This window comes from Erpetoichthys calabaricus, chromosome 4 (genome assembly GCF_900747795.2).
Source record: "Erpetoichthys calabaricus chromosome 4, fErpCal1.3, whole genome shotgun sequence".
Taxonomy (NCBI): domain Eukaryota; kingdom Metazoa; phylum Chordata; class Cladistia; order Polypteriformes; family Polypteridae; genus Erpetoichthys; species Erpetoichthys calabaricus.
In genome coordinates, this window is record NC_041397.2 from 35759630 (window position 1) to 35782430 (window position 22801).

General features: G+C 40.7%; 1 protein-coding gene across 1 annotated transcript in view; it reads right to left on the reverse strand.

Annotated features, from left to right (window-relative positions):
• The window catches only part of alox5ap (arachidonate 5-lipoxygenase-activating protein), a 35480-nt gene extending 12890 nt beyond the window's left edge, over nt 1-22590 (reverse strand). Inside the window, exons 1-2 of the mRNA XM_028799335.2 lie at nt 22298-22590; nt 8770-8869 (exon numbers count right to left, since the gene is read on the reverse strand). Coding sequence (XP_028655168.1) covers nt 8770-8869; nt 22298-22367 — 170 coding nt within the window. The 5' untranslated portion in view covers nt 22368-22590. The remainder of the gene's footprint in view (nt 1-8769; nt 8870-22297) is intronic.
• Between the last annotated feature and the right edge of the window lie 211 nt (nt 22591-22801).

Sequence of the window (22801 nt, forward strand, 5' to 3'; positions counted from 1 at the left end):
GTCGCCGTCCAACTTCTTAGAGGGACAACTGGCTTTCAGCCACGTGAGATTGAGCATTAACAGGTCTGTGATGCCCTTGGATGTCTGGTACTGCACGCGCGCTACAGTGAATGGATCAACGTGTGTCTACCCGGCGCATAGAGGCATGGCTAAGCCATTGAACCCCATTCGTGATGGAGACCGGGGCTTGCAATTGTTCCCCACGAACGAGGAATTCCCAGTAAGTGTGGGTCATACGCTCGCACTGATTACGTCCCTGCCCTTTGTACACCCCCCCCCCCGCTACTACCATGGTCAGGTGACTTGGTGGATTATATATAGAAAAGCAGCCGGAACCGCAAAGAACAATGAAAAGCCAACGTGACTCACAGGTGCATGTGGACTGTACACAGACGATAGCGCCTCAGGTGAGGGGTTGGGGGCGGGCACATGAGCAGGCAGTGCGTACTGGATGACTAAGAGATGACTAAGAAATCAGCAAATTCTTGGTGGTTTATTAAATTACGGAATTTTCAAATGTTCATTTTTTTCCCTGTGCTTAAAAATCATTAAATAAGCGGCGTGATTATGTGGCGTATGCTACGCCGCGGGTTGGCTAGTAGCAAATATTACCTTAGTTTCACAGGTCAGGTATTTCAGCTATTAAATAGAATGGAAGATTAGCTTTCAAATGCATTTATATATATATATATATATATATATATATATATATATATATATATATATATATATATATATTATTGTAAGCTGCAGTAACTATGTTGATAAGAGTATTTTTATTGTGAAAGTGAGTCAATCTGTTTTCGTTTATTCTTTTTTCATAAAAAAGTGACACACTTGTTGTTATTCAGTTAGATATATGAAATCCCAAACATACCATACCAGAATATACATAAAGCACAATTTTACAAGGTTACTGTTCATGTTGTCTTAACAAATTCACAATTCTTGTGTTTTTGGTTGTACCCCAAATGTTTAAAGTGCATGGACTGTACAAAATTGGGGGCAGATTTTTAGAAAGAACCCCTTGGGATGCTGCCTTTTGTGGCAGATTTTGTTGCTGTCCATTACCAAGATTTTAAGTAGTAGTCTCCAACTATCACACATCTGGCCCAGTGAGAACACTAAAGTTCAAAGAGACGAGCAGTGAGAAAACATTGTAAATTATTGAATTGTTCAAAACTATTTTGTAGTTTCACAGAACTGCACTGTTATATTCATCTATAAGTGGAATTCTTTTTATATCTTTAAGCCTGATGTGTATTTTTCATTTTCCTTAGACGTATATTTCATGGTAAGAAGCATTGTAAATCATTCTGATGATATGATAACACGCTCTCATGCAAAGTGTGTGTATTTTATTAAGTATATAAACAAGTCCATGTGAATAGACACAATCATGTTTTTCAGTACTCTACTAAATGAATATAATTGCAGCACCATTTATTTGTTCCTACCTTGCAACAACTGAGATTAACTTAAATAAATATCCATGGTTTATTTTCCTTTTTAAAATTTTACTTCTTAATTCCTTAGCTTTTGTGCTTACAAACGTCAAAAAAGAAAGTGGTATAAACTTCTTGGTTGTGCTGTAACTGAAGTGTTGCCAAATACTATGTTGGCAACAGACAAAATGTTTATTTTGTAATGCTGATTTTACAGCAGTCAGCACTAACCCCACTTTCCAAATCAATCAAGAATACAACACAAAGCAACACACTAAAAAGCTAGATTTATAGAATGCAAACTCAAGGTAAGTCTTAAAAAAAAATGGAAATAGAGTGCAGCCTGGAAACAGCTTAACATAACAGCATTCTCAGACTTGCAGATATAGTAATGTCAAATACTAGAAACAAAATACAGAAATAAAACACAGAATGATAACATACACTTCCTACATTTGGTAATTAGTAGCATTCAAAACTGAAGCATCAGCTTATCAGATTAGGATGTGGTCAGATGAAATCATTTTCTTATCCTGTACTATATGTAACCCTGGCTACTTTTCAGAGCAAAAATTCTTGTCAACAAGTGTATGCATGTGGGCAACACTTCTTATGAAGCTAAACTTTTTTCACAGTGGGTATATTACATATAATGCTGAGCAGTCTGTAATAGAGAAAATTGGCAAATACTACAAATTTGTCATTAACAAACCATTTTCATTCCTCCAACATCCTCAAAGATGTACAGGTTAGGTTAAATGGTGATTTTAAACTCTCTCTAGTAGACGTGTTTATCCAGTGCTGGAAGGGTATCCTGTTCAAAATTGCTTCTTGATTGCTTGCTTTACCCTGAAATGTATTAAGTTGGCTTGTAAAAAGTACATACATTCATATGAAAAGGTTTGAGAACCCCGCTCAGCCTGCAAAATAATTTACTCTACTTTCAACAAAAAAGATAACAGTGGTATGTCTTTCATTTCCTAGGAACATCTGAGTACTGGGGTGTTTTCTGAACAAAGATTTTTAGTGAAGCAGTATTTAGTTGTATGAAATTAAATCAAATGTGAAAAATTGGCTGTGCAAAAATGTGGGTCCCCTTGTAATTTTGCTGATTTGAATTCATGTAACTGCTCAATACTGATTACTTACAACACCAAATTGGTTGGATTAGCTCGTTAAGCCTTGAACTTCATAGACAGGTGTGTCCAATCATGAGATATAAAGGTATTTAAGGTGGTCAATTGCAAGTTGTGCTTCCCTTTGACTCTCCTCTGAAGAGTGACAGCATGGGATCCTCAAAGCAACTCTCAAAAGATCTGAAAACAAAGATTGTTCAGTCTCATGGTTTAGGGGAAGGCTACAAAAAGCTATCTCAGAGGCTTAAACTGTCAGTTTCAACTGTAAAGAATGGAATCAGGAAATGGAAGGCCACAGGCACAGTTGCTGTTAAACCCAGCAGGTCTGGCAGACCAAGAAAAATACAGGAGTGGCATATGTGCAGGATTGTGAGAATGGTTACAGACAACCCACAAATCACCTCCAAAGACCTGCAAGACCATCTTGCTGCAGATGGTGTATCTGTACATCGTTCTACAATTTAGCGCAATTTTCACAAAGAACATCTGTATGGCAGGGTGATGAGAAAGAAGCCCTCTCTACACTCACGCCACAAACAGAGTCGCTTGTTGTATGCAAATGCTCATTTAGACAAGCCAGATTCATTTTGGAACAAAGTGCTTTGGACTGATGAGACAAAAATTGAGTTATTTGGTCATAAGAAAAAGCGCTTTGCATGGCGGAAGAAGAACACAGCATTCCAAGAAAAGCACCTGCTACCTCCTGTCAAATTTGGTGAAGGTTCCATCATGCTGTGGGACTGTGTGGCTAGTTCAGGGACTGGGGCCCTTGTTAAAGTCAAGGGTCGGATGAATTCAACCCAATATCAACAAATTCTTCAGATTAATGTTCAAGTATCAGTCACAAAGTTGAAGTTACGCAAGGGTTGGATATTCCAACAAGACAATGACCCAAAACACAGTTTGAAATCTACAAAGGCATTCATGCAGAGGGAGAGGTACAATGTTCTAGAATGGCTGTCACAGTCCCCTGACTTGAATATCATCGAAAATCTATGGGATGATTTGAAGAAGGCTGTCCATGCTCGGCAGCCATCAAATTTAACTGAACTGGAGAGATTTTGTATGGAAGAATGGTCAAAAATACCTCCATCCAGAATCCAGACACTCATCAAACGATATAGGAGGCTTCTAGAGGCTGTTATATTTGCAAAAGAAGGCTCAACTAGGTATTGATGTAATATCTGTGTTGGGGTGCCCAAATTTATGCACCTGTCTAATTTTGTTATGATGCATTTTGCATATTTTCTGTTAATCCAATAAACTTAATGTCACTGCTGAAATACTACTGTTTCCATAAAGCATGTCATATATTAAAAGGAAGTTGTTACTTTGAAAGCTCAGCCAATGATAAATAAAAATCCAAAGACTTAAGAGGGGTTCCCAAACATTTTCATATGACTGTATGTATGTGTACTAGTAAAATAACCACTAAAGAAGAATGGGCCAAACCAAAATTTAAAAAAATGTGACTTGTGTTTTTTATTTCAATATCTTGAACAGTATAGACATAGATGGTTTTGTCATTTCTACCTCTTGAGAGAACCATCTTTACCAAGTGGCTAGGTGGGCCCATGCTGTGGCACTTCTTTGGGAAATACTTGTAATGCACAGCCATACAGTGCCTATATAAATGCTCACCCATGGGAGTTTGCACATTTTGTTGTTGTACAATATTGAATCGCAGTGGATTTAATTTGGCTTTCTGACACCAGTCAACAGAATATTTATGATGAATGAAAACTTTGGACGCCGTTTTCCCTTGCCCGGACGCGGGTCACCGGGGCCCCACTCTGGAGCCAGGCCTGGAGGTGGGGCTCGATGGCGAGCGCCTGGTGGCCGGGCCTGCACCCATGGGGCTCGGCCGGGCACAGCCCGAAGAGGCAACGTGGGTCCCCCTTCCCATGGGCTCACCACCTATGGGAGGGGCCAAGGAGGTCGGGTGCAGTGTGAGTTGGGTGGTGGCCGAAGGCGGGGACCTTGGCGGTCCGATCCTCGGCTACAGAAGCTGGCTCTTGGGACGTGGAATGTCACCTCTCTGAAGGGGAAGGAGCCTGAGCTAGTGCGCGAAGTTGAGAGGTTCCGGCTAGATATAGTCGGACTCACCTCGACGCACAGCTTGGACTCTGGAACCAATCTCCTTGAGAGGGGCTGGACTCTGTACCACTCTGGAGTTGCCCCCGGTGAGAGGCGCCGAGCGGGTGTGGGTATACTTATTGCCCCCCGACTTGGAGCCTGTACATTGGGGTTTACCCCGGTGGATGAGAGGGTAGCCTCCCTTCGCCTTCGGGTGGGGGGACGGGTCCTAACTGTTGTTTGTGCGTATGCACTGAACAGCAGTTCGGAGTACCCACCCTTTTTGGAGTCCCTGGAGGGGGTGCTAGAGGGCATACCTTCTGGGGACTCCCTCGTTCTGCTGGGAGACTTCAATGCTCACGTGGGCAATGACAGTGAGACCTGGAAGGGCGTGATTGGGAGGAATGGCCCCCCCGATCTGAACCCGAGCGGTGTTTTGCTATTGGACTTCTGTGCTCGTCACGGATTGTCCATAACGAACACCATGTTCAAGCATAGGGGTGTTCATATGTGCACTTGGCACCAGGACACCCTAGGCCTCAGTTCAATGATCGACTTTGTGGTCGTGTCGTCGGACTTGCGGCCACATGTCTTGGACACTCGGGTGAAGAGAGGGGCGGAGCTGTCAACTGATCACCACCTGGTGGTGAGTTGGCTTCGATGGTGGGGGAGGATGCTGGTCAGGCGTGGTAGGCCCAAACGTGTTGTGAGGGTCTGCTGGGAACGTCTGGCAGAGCCCCCTGTCAGAAGTAGCTTCAACTCCCACCTCCGGCAGAACTTCGACCATGTCCCGAGGGAGGTGGGGGACATTGAGTCCGAATGGTCCATGTTCCGTGCCTCTATTGTTGAGGCGGCTGACCGGAGCTGTGGCCGTAAGGTGGTCGGTGCCTGTCGTGGCGGCAATCCCCGAACCCGTTGGTGGACACCGGTGGTGAAGGATGCCGTCAAGCTGAAGAAGGAGTCCTACAGGACCCTTTTGTCCTGTGGGACCCTGGAGGCAGCTGATAGGTACCGGCAGGCCAAGCGGAATGCGGCTTTGGTGGTTGCTGAGGCAAAAACTCGGGCGTGGGAGGAGTTTGGTGAGGCCATGGAGAACGACTTTCGGACGGCTTCGAGGAGATTCTGGTCCACCATCCGGCGTCTCAGGAAGGGGAAGCAGTGCAGTGTCAACACTGTATATGGTGGGGATGGTGCGCTGCTGACCTCGACTCGGGACGTTGTGGGTCGGTGGGGGGAGTACTTCGAAGACCTCCTCAATCCCATTAACATGCCTTCCAATGAGGAAGCAGAGCCTGGGGACTCAGAGGTGGGCTCCCCCATCTCTGGGACTGAGGTCACCGAGGTGGTCAAAAAACTCCTTTGTGGCAGGGCCCCGGGGGTGGATGAGATACGCCCGGAGTTCCTCAAGGCTCTGGATGTTGTAGGACTGTCTTGGTTGACACGCCTCTGCAACATCGCATGGACATCAGGGACAGTGCCTCTGGATTGGCAGACCGGGGTGGTGATCCCCCTCTTTAAGAAGGGGGATCGGAGGGTGTGTTCCAACTACAGAGGGATCACACTCCTCAGCCTCCCTGGAAAAGTCTATTCAGGGGTCCTGGAGAGGAGGGTCCGTCGGATAGTCGAGCCTCGGATTCAGGAGGAACAGTGTGGTTTTCGTCCTGGTCGCGGAACAGTGGACCAGCTCTATACCCTTAGCAGGGTCCTGGAGGGTGCATGGGAGTTTGCCCAACCAGTCTACATGTGTTTTGTGGACTTGGAAAAGGCATTCGACCGTGTCCCTCGGGGAATCCTGTGGGGGTACTCCGAGAGTATGGGGTACCGGCCCCCCTGATAAGGGCTGTTCGGTCCCTGTACGATCGGTGCCAGAGCTTGGTCCGCATTGCCGGCAGTAAGTCGAACCCGTTTCCAGTGAGAGTTGGACTCCGCCAGGGCTGCCCTTTGTCACCGATTCTGTTCATAACTTTTATGGACAGAATTTCTAGGCGCAGCCAGAGCGTTGAGGGGGTCCGGTTTGGTGGGCTCAGGATTGGGTCACTGCTTTTTGCAGATGATGTTGTCCTGTTTGCTTCATCAGGCCGTGATCTTCAGCTCTCTCTGGATCGGTTCGCAGCTGAGTGTGAAGCAGCTGGGATGAGAATCAGCACCTCCACATCCGAGACCATGGTCCTCAGCCGGAAAAGGGTGGAGTGCCCTCTCAGGGTTGGTAGCGAGATCCTGCCTCAAGTGGAGGAGTTCAAGTATCTCGGGATCTTGTTCACGAGTGAGGGAAGAATGGAGCGTGAGATCGATAGGCGGATCGGTGCGGCATCCGCAGTAATGCGGGCGCTGCATCGGTCTGTCGTGGTGAAAAAGGAGCTGAGCCGCAAGGCGAAGCTCTCAATTTACCAGTCGATCTATGTTCCTACCCTCACCTATGGTCATGAACTATGGGTAGTGACCGAAAGAACGAGATCGCGAATACAAGCGGCTGAAATGAGTTTCCTCCGCAGGGTGTCTGGGCTTTCCCTTAAAGATAGGGTGAGAAGCTCAGTCATCCGGGAGGGGCTCAGAGTAGAGCCGCTGCTCCTCCGCATCGAGAGGAGTCAGATGAGGTGGCTTGGGCATCTGATCAGGATGCCTCCTGGACGCCTCCCTGGTGAGGTGTTCCGGGCACGTCCAACCGGGAGGAGGCCCCAGGGAAGACCCAGGACACGTTGGAGGGACTATGTCTCTCGACTGGCCTGGGAACGCCTTGGGATTCTCCCGGAAGAGCTAGAAGAAGTGGCCGGGGAGAGGGAAGTCTGGGCATCTCTGCTCAAGCTGCTGCCCCCGCGACCCGACCTCGGATAAGCGGGAGACAGTGGATGGAGTGGTGGTGGATGAATTAATATAAAATATATGATAAAATATATACTGTGGGTATATTTGTTACAAAAAATGTAAGGTTTTGAATTATGTCTGCCTAAATTAGCATAACCTAACTGGATATGTACTTTGTTGTAAAATTAATTATTTCACCAATTGTTTCCTAACAAGTGACTGTAAGAAAAATGTAGAGATATTCCAAATCATTTTGTGTAAATGTACTCTATTAGATTCCAAAATGGAGACCAATGTGAAAAAGAGACCGAGTAACAAGGCTTTAAGCGTTAGGGCATTGTGATTTTCCAAACTTCTTTCTTTTTTCTTAAAAACAAAAAGTTTTCAGTATGAACTGTTTATAACTTCAGACAATGCAAGCAAAATGTTAAATCACATGTAAACGATAAGCAGAAAGCCTGTAGCATGAAATGCAAATTATTTTCAATTTTCAAGGGGCAGCAATTAATTTCTTGCATGTACATGTATTCTGCATACCTTATTGTAAGGTTTGTTTCTGTTTAAAGTAAAATGCATTTGAATTTAAGAATTACTAGCAATGGAATTTGACGTGTTCAGGAAGGAAATAATAAATATCTTTAAAAACATCTTTCATACAAACATTTGCATCTTCCTGCAGAAGAACAGCCTCCCATGAATTATTTAGTATGGCATATGAAAATTTCATAGTGATCTTCAGGAAAGAAACAATATTTCTTCAGAGATCTGAAATTTTCAAATTCTCATATTGTACCAAATTGACTCACGATCTGCTACGTTTTATAAAAGGTCTAAATATTGAACAATGAAGTCTTACAGTGAAAATTAACAATAACAGTGGTATTATACACAGGTTTTAAAGTCAAACTTAGGATAAAATAGGCATGGGTTACGGACTTCTGGTGAGCCTTGTTTAATCCATGAGGCCACATTTTATAGAGTGTGTGGCAAGTTAATCAGAGTAAGCCGTGTGTCTTTGTGATGTTAGAGGATTTCAAAACGTGAAGAAAGTCAAGGCAGACAAGGGGAACCTCCACAGAGACAGGGTGACCACAAAGAATGTCAACCAAGGACTCTGTAAGGCAACCACACTATCCACAGAGTCATGATGTAGCTATTTAATTACATTCTTAGAAACTCTAAACATTAATCTTCAGAAATGCTTATTTGAAAATCTTATAAAACAACAACAAAAATTAACAGTTTAAGTTATATTATCACTCTTTTTCACATATCTAAGTCAGCTAAAACAAATGATGATTTAAACTTACTTTGCACAGTAAACACGTTCAAATGATGGGCTCCCTGTCCTCAGGAAACTTCTTGAGGTCTGAGTTTTGCATTCTAGTTCCACCTTATGAGCAAAAAATACTAAGAAAAGTACATTTAATGAGAAATATGTTACATACTTTTGCAAATGTCACAATAAACTGCCACTTGACTCAGGAGGTCTAAAGGTCTTACCTTAATAATTGTCACTAACATTTCACCAGAGAAGGCAAGGCATTTGTTTGTTAATAGCGAAATCATAATTCTAGGGTGCCTCAAGACTACTAGGTGACAGACCCTAATTCAGTGAGACATTTACTAGTTTGCATATTAGGCAATATTAAGAGCAGCTTTCCCGATACAGATTTCAATGTTAAAATTGCAAAAAAAAAGTATGGAACTTTCAAGTGGTAGAATCAGAAGTAGGTTATAGCAGAGAGAAAGATGGCATCAGCAAGTAAAGATATGTCCCTGTGATAAAAACATTCACTAATGCCGTAGAAATAAACTTGTTTATTACAGTGGCAGTATATTTATTATGCTTAGATAGAAGCAGGAAATTGTATAATGAGAAAAATATTTCTATGTAAATCAATAAAGAAAACAAAGATTAGTTAAAAAAAAGATAACTGTACAAAAGAAAACTAGGCAAAAATATATAGGAATGTATACGACAGAAAAAAAAACTAAGTTGAAAAAAAACAACTAGAAAATTAACTATTGAAACAACAGTTTCAACTATTTAAAGAAAAGCTATATTAATTTAAAGATTGGCTAAAGGCAAATGTTAACCTTTTATTTATATATCTTTTTTATATTTATTTGATTACAACTACTACTTTTTATTTATATCTAAATTTTTTTATTTAAAATATACTGTAGAATTATTTTTGAGTTTTACTATTACATTTTTTACAAATTTTTGCTTTATTGTTGATGTTGTGGCGGGCGGCTGGGGGTGGTACCCAGCCGGGACGCCTGGAAGGACCGGGAAATGGACTACGCCTCCTCCGGACCACAAGAGGGCAGCTGCCCTGGTTGGTATGGGGACCACGGGAACACAGCATGGAAGCTCAACCCTATAGGGGCCCATGGTCACCGCCAGGGGGCACCCAGATGCCTATGAAGCCCTGGACGTCAGCACTTCCGCCACACCCGGTGGAGCTGGAGGAAGGAAAACCAGGGACACCCGGAGTGCTTCTGGTTGCTCAGCTGGCACTTCCGCCACACCAGGAAGTGCGGGCGGAAGTTCACTAAGGGGCACCTGGAGCATATCCAGGGCAACATAAAAGGAGTCAGCTGGAGTCGGGTGGAAGAGGACGAAGCTTGGAGGAGAGGAGTGGAGGCGGTGAAGAAAGGAAAGAGAGAAAGAGGCCTGGACTGAGGGTGTGTGGTGCAGGGGCACTGGGTTGTGTGCTTTGGGACATTGTAAATAGTTGAAATCTACAATAAATGTGTGTGGTGTTTTGAACCATCGGTGTCTGCCTGTCCGTGTCCGGGCAGGTCTTCACAATGTACTTATTTTTTTTCTGTTGCCTACTTAGATCGTTATGCTGATACATTGGTAACACTGCAGCCTTGCAACAAGGAGAATGGAGTTTGTATCCTGGGTGTTCCTGGTTAAGAAAATAAATGGATGGTTGGATGTTTCCTGCTTATGGCCCACAGATCATCAGCTTTGTCCAGTAAAGGTCTAAGCCAAACAAAATGTGCCCCCAAATGTAAGACAATCTCAATCTGTTCCAGTTTGATGCATAACAAACAATCAAATATCTCTTATATATATTTCTCTTCTGGTTCGTCCTGCTTCCACTTCAAAACCGGTCCCGCCCACACGCAGCTGACACAGCATTTCTCGATTCCTATTTGTCCTCTTCCAAACCCTTCCCCACGCTGCCTGTGGCTCTTCTTCAAAACCGGTCTCGCCCACACGCAGCCGACGCGGCATTTCTCGATTCCTATTCGTCCTCTTCCAAACCCTTCCCATGCTGCCTGTGCCTCCTCTTCAAAACTGGCCCCACCCACACGCAAACGACACGGCATTTCTCGATTCCTATTCGTCCTCCTCCAAACCCTTCCCCACATTCTTCCAGTGTGATTCCTGCAACAAAACTTTTCAAACGCGAACCTCACTTGCTAAACACAAGAAAGGGCATTCTTCCCAACAACTATATGGGTGCCAGAAATGCAATAAGAAGTTCACTACACAGGATTGTCTGACTAAACATAACAAAACTCATTCACAACTCTTGCAATGCAACATCTGCAAAGCAACGTTTCCAAACCAGCGCAGAAGTTAAAAATTATCGAGAACACATTCGAGAATATAACTCTTCTCTAGCATTTGCTTCCATGGGTGCACAGATAACTCAACCTCTTGGCCACGGACCATACGGTTTTAAAATACACAGGCAAATTTATCACCAAATTTCTCCACTATACACTAACACTTCTACCTCTCCAGGATATGGACAGTTGTATGTTTTTGACACGGCGCAAACTACTGAAATACGCTTACAAAATAAAGCAAACTCTGCATGCAGCGAAAATTTACTTCTCCAGCTAGATTCCATGCTCAAACCATCAACCCCTTCGGTAATCATACAAACACATACATGAAATCGCTCAGTCCAATCCAACAGCATCTGTACAAATGGTTTTCAAGGAAAACCTTAGGCAAGATTTACGACGATACAATGCCCCGACATGTCACACTGATGTTGCAGCGATTTTTGTCTGAGAAGATGGCTAACCGCCTGTTGAAAGGGACATTTGCATCTATCCCATAGGCAACTCCTGTAAACAGATTTCCACGCTCAATATGAATTGCAATCCTATGGTTTACCCACTTTTACCCACTTCCCTTATGGAGACATTGGCTGGCACAAAGATTTACAACATGTTCCCGATAAAAGAACCGCCAAGCGAATAAGGCTTACTCAATGCCACTTTTACGCGTACAGATTAGCAATGAGTTATACATTTAGTATTTTGCACTCCCGTGGCAAACTATTCCGACAGTACATCATAGATGTGTATGTTAAAACAGAGGGCGCGCGTCTCAACTATCTCAGATTACATCAACAAGATCTGCACGTGGAACAGTACAAAGGACTATCAGATGCCCTGCAAGCAAACGCTGAAAATGTGTAGGCAAAATGATCATATTACTGTCCACATTTCCAGGAAGTCCAAGATACATGCAACAAAACTGTCAAGATGCCATGGCCATAGTACGTAAATTCGGAAAGCCTGATTTATTTATCACTTTCAAATGTAATCCTGCTTGGCCGGAAATTCTATATGCACTGTCAGATACCCAAAGACCAGAGCACAGACCTGATATTGTAGTACGAGTAGATCTTTCGACTCATTATCTGTCGTCTCCACCAAAACACCTATTCACAACTTAGTCTTTCAAGTAGTATTTATTTCTTCTTGATTTCTGAATTTCCTTTCTCACTGTTTTCCATTCCTATTCTTACACTGCCATAGGCTTTGGCTAGTAATTAATAAATATAATAAAATAACTGTAATTAATTCAAATACACAAATTATTAGTGATGTTAATTACCTAGAAACCATATTTATTGATGAACTGAAAAACTGATTAATGTAAGAAATTTAATTATTTAAATAATAATACATGTTTTAAATAGCTGGGTCTGTTTCCCAAAGATATAATACATACTGTGTTTGCAAATAATTATTTATTTTTGCTCAATCATACACTCCGCTTCAGAGACAGGCAATTCTTAGAAAAAATACAGAATTAATGTACACCTGCATTGTCTACTATATTTTCTCTGTCACATGTCATTATGAGTCACTACTGTAGAAATTATTTTCAAAAATTAACTGCATGATAAAATTGTTGTTTAATCCAAGGGAACACGTGTTCAGACTTTCCTCTGTCAAAAAGACTTCTAACGACCAAGTAGCAACAAAAAGACCAAGTGAAAACAGCTTGGCTTTTATACTTAAGAATTTTGATCCATGTTCTGATTATTTTTAGTCTTAATTATAGAAGAGAGATTGAGGGAGTTGCTGCCTCAGAACTAAACTCTGCTAGATTCAGTCCGGCCAGTAACTGTCTGTGTATAATCTGCATTGTCCCTAATTTGTTTTCTTCATTTGCTGTGGTTGAATTCTAATATTCTAATGGTAGGGTATGTGTACCGATCGCATGGATAGTCCAAGGGACGGCTGTACCACCAGTAGGTTAAAGCCTTACACCAATAAGATCTGACTGGTAGAGACTTTGTAAATATATAACTGTATATTTGCACTGTAGACATTAAATAACAAGCTGTACCTTAAATAGTCAAGTTTTGTAAGGAATGCAAAATGTTCCCTTGGTGTCATGTTATTTTAAAATGGTAAATTAAATGTTTAATGTAAAAACAACAAAAGTAGTATAAAGCACAGATAACAAAAGGCTATTTTCAGAAGAACAAAAACCTAGCAGAGAAAACCTATACTTTTAAATTGTCTTTTGTACTGCCAGTGAGTTATTTAATCTTACCTTCAAATGTTTGCTTGATCTCGGTTAGGGTATAATTTTCATAAAGCCGCTTAATCCAGTTAAAGATTGCAGGGTACCAGAGGGTATACCAGTAGCACTAGTTTTAAGGCTGGAACCAGACATGAACAAAGTGCCAGCCTATCACAGAACCACTCAAGTACATACCGCATATTAGTTTGTATCGACATATTGCCTTATCTACATATCTTTTGGGGCTGTGGGAGGAAAACCTACACAAACAATGGGTAAGAATGTGCAGACTCCATACAGATGATGGCCAGACACATGAAAAAAAAAACAAGATGCTAAAGCCATGGGGCAGTAGAGGTAACCACAGCACCATCATGCTTCCATCTCACACTTACAGAACTCAAAAATCATTTGTTTTCTATTAATCAAACTGTTAACATGATTAATGTAGGTAGAACGAAAGTGCACCAACAAATACGTGCTGAGACAAATGCACACTGCTAGTAAATCCTTTTTGGCAATAATTTCTCCATTATACAGTACAAATATAAATATAACTTCGTTTATGATATGTACAGTATACAGTATTAATTTTGTAAATTGTGATTTTACCACTGAAAGGATTGTTTTATTTACTGGAAAGAAGTTACACTTTATAACAAAAAACTCAAAACAAAACATACAACTTGAGGATAAACAATATATGCAAATTGAGAGAAAGCACAAAACCATGCAAATAAAAGGCTATCACAAACAAAACTAGCAAAACAGAACATATAACACGAGGAGAAACACAATACACAAATGGAGAGTAAACGTAAAACCATGCAAATCAGAGAGTAATTGTACTGTGTAATTTATAGTGCCACTTTTAGTGCAATCCTTTGCATTTTAAGGAGGGAAAATATTCACAAGCTCTTCAGACACAGTAGGCAAGTTATCAAAAGACAAAACTTAAAGCTAATAACATTTTAAAGTGAAGGGAAACATTTTTGTCTTTTTTTAATGTCCACCTAACTAAATCCCTGCAGTTTTCTCCACAGCAACTGAACAAGATGGAATGAGTTACCCAATCTGTGCATTATTTCTGCTCACACTCACACTCATAACCATATGCTTTTGCTGACACACATTTTTTGCATGTTTTTTTTTTTCCTCTGTAATTTTCTCAGTCCCCTTGAGCAAAACATAATGATTCTACAGCATTAAAAACCAGAATGAAGCCACAGAATGATTACCTTGTACAAAGGTTGCATTGTTTGTTCCAAGGTTCTTTTGTTTAACATTATTTGTAAATATACAAATCTCACAACACGCTGAATCCAACACTGGCCTGAAAAGGTTTCTTAAACTACAATCATTTTGAGGAAGTATTCTTTCAATATTAGTTTTGGCACCGGAGGCAATGATTTTATGAAATCTTATCAGTGTGCCAAAGTCCATGATTTTAAAATGCATGCATTCTGTTTTGAACAATCCTCAGAAGCTCAATAAATGTGAGAGGTCTATAGGGTGGTCCAGATCTAATTATGCAATTTTCATTGCTCTTAAACTTATTAAGTTTATTGCATAGAGAATTCACAGCACCTGCCCTGCGCATAGAGATTTCACTTAAAATTCTTTTTGTTGCCGATAGATGGCAGCACCTGCCCTGCATTCCAAAATTGCAGGGAGACGTTGTCAGTCGAAAAGTTGCATAATTAGATCTGGACCACCCTGTATACACCAGCAGCAGAATATAGCATATACACTCAGTGGTCACTATATTAAGTACACCTCCTTGTTAATGTAAATAGCCTGCTCCTCCAAACATTCAATCATGAGGCTTCAACTCATCCTGGCTAAAAGAATGTCAAAAAACATTAAAACAATTGATCTTTACAACAGTGGTGAGTTGATGGGAAGATGTACCGTAGCCTAAAAAGATCACATTGTGCTTCCACTCCTATTAGTTTTTGGGCACATAATCAACAAAGCTGGACAACTGTAGATTGGAAAAATGTTGTATACTCTGTATATGTAGTGGGTAGTGGACTGGTGTGGGAAATGTTTTCTTGGCATCTTAATACCAACAGAGGATCAATTAAATACCACAGTAAGCCTAAGCAATGTGTATTCCTTTATGACCATAGTCTGCCCTTTTCCAAAATGAATACTACCAGCAGTAAATTTTGCCATGTCTCATTGCATGCATTTAATGAAGCTGAAATATCACAGTGACCCACAAATATCCAAGTAGTCCTCACTGCATGATACGGGATGGGATGGAGACAGAGATCACAGGGGCGTGCACATACATGGGCCAAGTTAGGATAAATTTCAATCCATTGTAGCACCTTTCTGAAGAGGGGGAATGAGAGGTTCATAGCATGAATATGCGGCTAAAAAAGACTGTAGGACTGCTACTAAACCAGCTTGAACCAAAGCAACTCCAAAAGGAGTGTTTCCAGAATCTTGTTGAATCCATGCCCTGAAGAATTTAGGCTCCTACACAGTACTAGTATCTAATAAAGTAACCACTGGCCTCAAATTAGGCAACACCACTTCCTCCCCACTTTTTATGATACAAGAAAATAAAACGACTAAGTCACCATTAAAGGCAGGGTTCTTATTCTTCATTTTAAGTAGGAATGATCAACAAAAAAGTTGAACAAATGCTTATATATGCAAGAATTATGCTTTTTCTGGTGAGGTTGATGGTACAGCTATATATCTAAACCCTCCTTTTAGACCAATGTGTCATTGGTAACCATAACTGAAACACGTATCTCCACACAACATATGTCTAAGTATCACTCTATGGTATACCTATTATAGTTCATGACTAAGTACTTTTTAAACATCTTGCTTATTGCAAAATAAAGGCACACACATGAAACTAACAACTCTTGGTGAAGAACCACACAAGGATTGTCCCTCACACCGCAGTGTGATTAGTTTAAAGAGCCTGTGTTTTCAGTACTAACAACAGCAAATCACCAGTGAGCTATATAAAAGAAAACTGCATGTCTCTAGACCATTGTGTTAAATTATCAACAAGCAAAACAGTTTTGGTAACTTTCATACTACAAGCTAATGCTGAATTAACAGTGTGGACAAATAGGAAAGCAAATAAACAAGAGCTCAAAATAAGAAGGATTTAATTTATAGACAGATATAGTCATCTCACTAATATACTCAAGTGTAACAGGGACCCAGAGCCTGTACTGGCAGCACTAGGCACAAGGCAGAAAACTGTGTAGAGGGTATCAGAGCCATTTTAAATGTATTCCTTTGTGATTCACATGTCTTTTTTTCTGCTTTTATTGACAATTTTCTTGATCATGACTCACTTTCTTGTCTGTTTTTGGAAGAGCTTGTGCAGTAATGACATCTGTTGTCATAGGTACTCCAGAGCCCTTTAGAGCTGCATTGTGAGCCACTCTGAGCTTGTTGCAGGATAAGCCTGTGCAAATTGGTTTCATGACAGGGGTCGGGCAAAGGGCAATCTAAATTTAACTCATACTGTCATTCCCCTTATAAAACTAAACAAGGCTTATCTGGAACAGCAATACTTTGAGCAAGACATTGAGTGATATTTATGCCACTATTTGGGTTTAACATTTAAATAGCAAAGGAAGAGGATAAGGTGTAATGCCATTCACGGGACAGGCATGTGTGGGATGTATCTGCATACACGAGACCTTTTCTGGGGATACTGGTTTGTAAGTCATGTAATGAAACTTCTTAGAAATGACGTGTAAATTTGGAATTGGGATAGGAGGGCTTCAGAGAAGTCAAACAGAATAACTTTTGGTAATCTGAAAATGTTCTACCAAACCTATCAAGATCGCAGAAAAGTTAGGAAGGACATTGTCCAGGCATTTTTTAGTCTGTGTTTGAAAACAATAACCTCACATTGTAGGAAGGCACAAGGGAACTTCCAAAACCAACTGACTTACTTGACTTCTTGAGGAGTCAGTTCTAGAAACATTGGGGAAATTTGGTTTATTTCTTAAGCTGATGTGCGTGACTGAGAAGCTACACAATGGCAAGGCGGTGAGTCATGAAAAAAAATCTATCTGAAATCTCTTAAGGCTTTGGAATCTGTTTAGTTACTGTGGTTTACAATTACTTTAATGTTACGTAGAAGGTAAGGTACAAACAGTGTCTTTAGGGTAGTGGTTCCTAAATCTTTGAAAAAACATGGAGCAGATGGCATGTCTTGTGTTTTTGTATTGAGGAGAAGCAACATGAATTTCTAACTTGCTGGGATACAAAGGATGAAGTCTTCATCCTTGTATTTTGAAAACTGTGGGGATTAGCCAACCCTGTCCATATGCATGTCCTTGTGGTAACGTGTGGCTGATACTGTTTCTGTTATACAGGTATATCATTCGTTCCCAGTATTTGTATTACTAGGGTGTTGTACCATGTTAGCCATTACGGATGTAATGAGAAGTAAGGCAAAATGACACCTTTTATTGGCTAACAAAAAAGATTACAATATGCAAGCTTTCGAGGCAACTCAGGCCCCTTCTTCAAGCAAGATGTAACCAATATTTGTAGAAATAGAATTCTGACCAAAATTTATTATCTTTATGTTATATGGGTTGGAGACGGTGGAACTGACCAGAAAGCAGGAGACAGAGCTGGAGGTGGCAGAGTTAAAGATGCTAAGGTGTGACAAGGATGGACAGGATGTCAGCTAAAGTTGGACGGTTGAGAGACAAAGTCAGAGAGGCGAGATTGCGTTGGTTTGGACATGTGCAGAGGAGAGATGCTGAGCATACTGGAAGAAGGATGTTGAGGATAGAGCTGCCAGGAAAGAGAAAAAGAGGAAGGCCTAAGAGAAGGTTTATGGATGTGGTGAGAGAGGACATGCAGGTGATGGGTGCAACAGAACAAGAGCAGAGGACAGAAAGATATGGAAGAAGATGATCCACTGTGGCAACCCCTAACGGGAGTAGACGAAAGAAGAAGAAGACTTTCTGCAGTTAAGAGTAGAAGCTTACCCTAGAGTAAATTTTTAGGTAAATTGGGTCTTGTTAAGGACTACACTTCAACATCCATACCAATGTTATGAACTGTGCGAAAATTAATAATATTGTGCTCATAAATGGTGGAAATGAGGCTGTATAACATGTCGTGCTTGCTAGTCATGATGAGAGCCTCTGAGTAGGACTGTTGCCTCATGAGATGAAGAGGAGTCATTTCACTTGCTTTGGAAATCTAGCCAGTGGATGTAACAATATACTAAGAGGACATCCAGGAGTTATCACCTGGGGGAGCTGTTGCTGATGCTGTTGTTGTGGATGGATCTGTCCTGTTCAGACTATTACTGTTGTGTTTCTTCCATGGTAGGAGATAATACCTGGTGGCTGCTGAAAAAGCAAAACCAAGGGTCGGAGACATTATCTTCAAGGAGACCCTTCTTTTAAACGCTGCTTGTTGCAGCTCTTTCATCCTGCTGCTTGAAATGGATGATGGTGTCAGGAAAAAAAGAGGAAGGAAGGGAGGGAAGGGGGTCTGAGCGAGAGGGTGTGAGAAATTTGGTGTGGGTGGGATTATTGAACCGATGTACAGAATCACATTATGATATGGATTGTATAAACAGATTATTGTTGTGTGTGTTCCTATGGATGTAAGGGGCGTCTCCTGCAGCCACACAGTGGGAGCAAATAGGTATTGGGGGCTGGGCTGCAGAGTGAGCAAAAATAACAATTGCCAAGAGGAATCTCAAACTTACTGAAAGGTTTTTGTGTTGTCACCCTTTATATTTTAAAAAATAGATGTTTCTTAAACTTATAATTTTCAAAATAAATAGTACACCCACCACCATGGCAAAACAGAAAAAAAAAATATGAAGATAACTACAGAAATCTATAAAGCTGTGTGAAACACAGAAAAATGTATTACATTTGTTGGAAACAAACAAATTTTTAGATTTGACACTCTTAAGGTAGAACATGAAAAATAATGCTGATTATTCAGGTTCAGTTTTTAAAAGGTGGAACTGGCTTCAGATGAAAAAATTAGCTAAAAGAAAAACCTGCAGTATCTGGGCCACTCCATCATTCTTAAACACACTTATCTAGTTTAAAAATGGGAACAGAAGAAGAGTTTGCCTTATATGTGTTCTCATTTCACTCCCGGATACAGGCAAACAAAAATAAAACACAGTATAAAAATAAGATAAGGTCTGGATTATGAAATGCAAAGTAAACGGAAAATATGAAAATTTGCTTGGCCTCATCATTTTTAATAACTTGGAGAAACACTGTCATGAATATTGACGCACTGTTAAATTTGCAACTTGAATGATTAACACTAATGAAAACAAAAACATACATTGAACAAAGGGAGAAAGAAAGAAACCATAACTACTAATGACTTTGATTGTTCATTGATTTAGGTACCTTGATTTGCACCATGATGTTCCAACAATGATGGATGGATTAAAAGCCAGAAGTCTGTATGACCATCAGCATCAAGTGACTCTGTGAGAACCCTAACTACAAAGAGGACTATTTCATTTATGTTAGGTAGAATGCCCAGAGGGGACTGGGTGGTCTCATGGCCTGGAACCCCTGCAGATTTAATTTTTTTCTCCAGCTTTCTGGAGTTTTTTTTTTTTGTTTTTTCTGTCCTCCCTGGCCATCAGACCTTACTCTTATTCTATGTTAACTAATGTTGTCTTATTTTAATTTCTTATTTTGTCTTTTATTTTTCTTTTCTTCATTATGTAAAGCACTTTGAGCTACTTTTTGAATGAAAATGTGCTATTTAAATAAATGTTGTTGTTGTTGTAGGTAGGTAGATAAAACTTAACTTCCCAATGGGGAAATTAGACTTTTTACAGAAGTTCAATAAATAAGTAAATAAATATTATAATATGCAATATATAATATATAACACACAAGAATTACTAAAAAGGAACATTTTTGACTTGGCTAAATATAGAGCTGTCAGAGTCACGGTGAGGCTTTAAAAAGGTGTATTATCATTGGTAAAAAGAAACTCCAGTAGGGTTTTTTGACACACTTCTTTTGAGTAATCTATTGACTCAAAGTATTCAGTTCTAGTGTGTCAGAGAGAGGATGTGCAGCATTGTTCATACTGCACTCAGTTCTGTACTCATTCTCTCTCCCTCCTCTAACTACATCAGGCCTAATGTGTACCCCATAAATGAGCTTGTGTTTTTTTGAAGTGATCCAGAACACTGCAACATCAATAACACACTGGAAATTATAGAGTTGTAGAATATGTAAAGAATGTCAGTACCCACATGAAGGAATGCAGTCTCCAAAGTATAAAGAGTCTGTTCTGCCCTTACTTATATAGCTCCTTTGTGTAGCAAGATCAATCCAGCCGTCCGCTGACGTGGACCCCAAAGTACCTGTAGTAGCGCACAACCTCCACATCCACTTCCTGAATTCTGACTGGGCATTGAGGCCCTTTGGTGAAGTGAAAACCAATAACCATTTCCTTGGTTTGGCTGATTTAACATGCAGCCAATTTTGTTTGCACCAAGAAACAAAGTTCTCCACCTGACTCTAAATTCTGTCTCATTCCCCTTCTCAATGCACACTGTTAGAGCAGATTCTTGAGAATTTCTGTTTATCGTCATAGGCAGGGTTAAGAGAACATAAGAAACAGTGTTACTTTTGGTGCTCCAGTGTTGCTCAACTTCAATTCTGTATGACATCACTCTTACACTGCTCTCTGCACATATACTTAAAACGAACTAGGATTATATAAAATGTTCACTATTTACTGACCCTGCAGAGAGAAATTATTATCATTATTTAATTATATGACTGGAAATATGAAAGGCAAACTGTACAACAATTACTGAAAGAAACTTAAGAAAATATAGCTTTGATTTTGGTTCTGATGTAATAACGAAACGTGAAATCTTGAAATATCTATTTATACAAGTTTAACCTAACAGTGTCAAGCCAAATAGAAAATACATGCAAAGTGACTATGTTATGTATAGAAAGGACCCCTGCTGTTTTAAAACAAATTCTTAAACAAGAACACGTAGTACATAGTTGGAAACAATAAAGAACCATGGCTCGTGTAATAAATGATCATGTACAGGGTGGAGAGTTGGTCTTTAGGGACATTGAACTTTCACTTTGGTAAATACGCTCGTTGGTCTCAATGGCCTTTTTCTCGTCGCAGTTGTTCTAATGTTCTACAACATGAGCCGAACACTCGGCGATATCCATCCATTCCTACATTTTTCGACCACACAAATTCCAATACGGGTCGTGTGGGGCAATTAAGACAGCATCGGGAGCAAGACAATCGGAGGACAAACTCAAGCACGCTCCTACCTACCTTGTCATTTTAAAGTCGCCGATAGCCTGTCCTCCAAATCTTTAGGATGACGGTATAAAAACACCAACTAAGTGAAAACCAACATCGACACGAGGAGAATTCGGCACTGGGGGTGCGTGCGGGTTTAATCTTATATTTCTTGAGCGTAACTACACCATTACTATAATAATAAAACAAAATCGTCATCCTAACAATGTCTGCCTTCTAAGCCTCAATCTGGGTGCTGCAGTAAACTGTTTTTCAATCGTCTTGTTTACATTATACGTTTTGGCACAGACGGTTACAGGGTAATATGGTTAGCGCCAATGCGATGCTCATGGATCCATCGGCTTTGTCTGCACGCTCTCCCCTTGTTTACGTGGGATTTTCTTCGAGTGCAGCGCCTTTTTTCCCTCACAGCCCAAAGAATAACATGTCAGGTGAACTGGCATGAGCGGGTCGTGCTACAGACATATGCCCAGTCCAGGGGTCGAACCTGGTTTGCCAGGGTAGTTTCCATACTCCCCCGAACTCCATTTGGGTTAAGTTGATTTTAAACTAGTATTATACTGATTTAGCTGATTTGATCAAACACAATCCTACAGTAACAACATTACTAGTATTACTACTGCTACTACTACTACAGAATTAAATCAATTAGGTCTGAACACAAAAGAAGGAGGCATTACCACAATTCAGAAATGAAAAGGGGACAGATAAAGTCTTACCATTCTGCAAGGCGCTTAGAAGCGTCACAATCGTGAGCAGTATAATGTCGTCAAGAAAATCATCGTCCATAATTGCAATAGTAAGGTTCACTTCGTTGTGGAGGAAATCTAACAACTTGTAGTCTCTTTTACGAGGAGCTTCTGTTGATGTGAATCGTGTGTTAAAAAGAGGAAGTTAGCTTATCGGACACTATGGTGAAATATTTCCTATAGATGCAGCAACGCTGACTTCACTTTTCCTTTTTTATTTTTTACAAAAGATGCAATAATGTCAGTTGAATGCTTGTCACGACCCATCCTTTACAACGGAAATGAAATGTTTCGAGACCTGACCAAACTCAAATGAACTTGTAATAAACACTTGTTTTTCCTGTAATACAGTATATGTGTGTATGTGGGGGAGTTAGATGTCTTTTTCGCCTCATAAACAATCGAGTAAGGCTTATAAGTGGCCGCATAAATAAATAATTGCATATAAGCAATTTTGTGAAAAAATAATAAAGA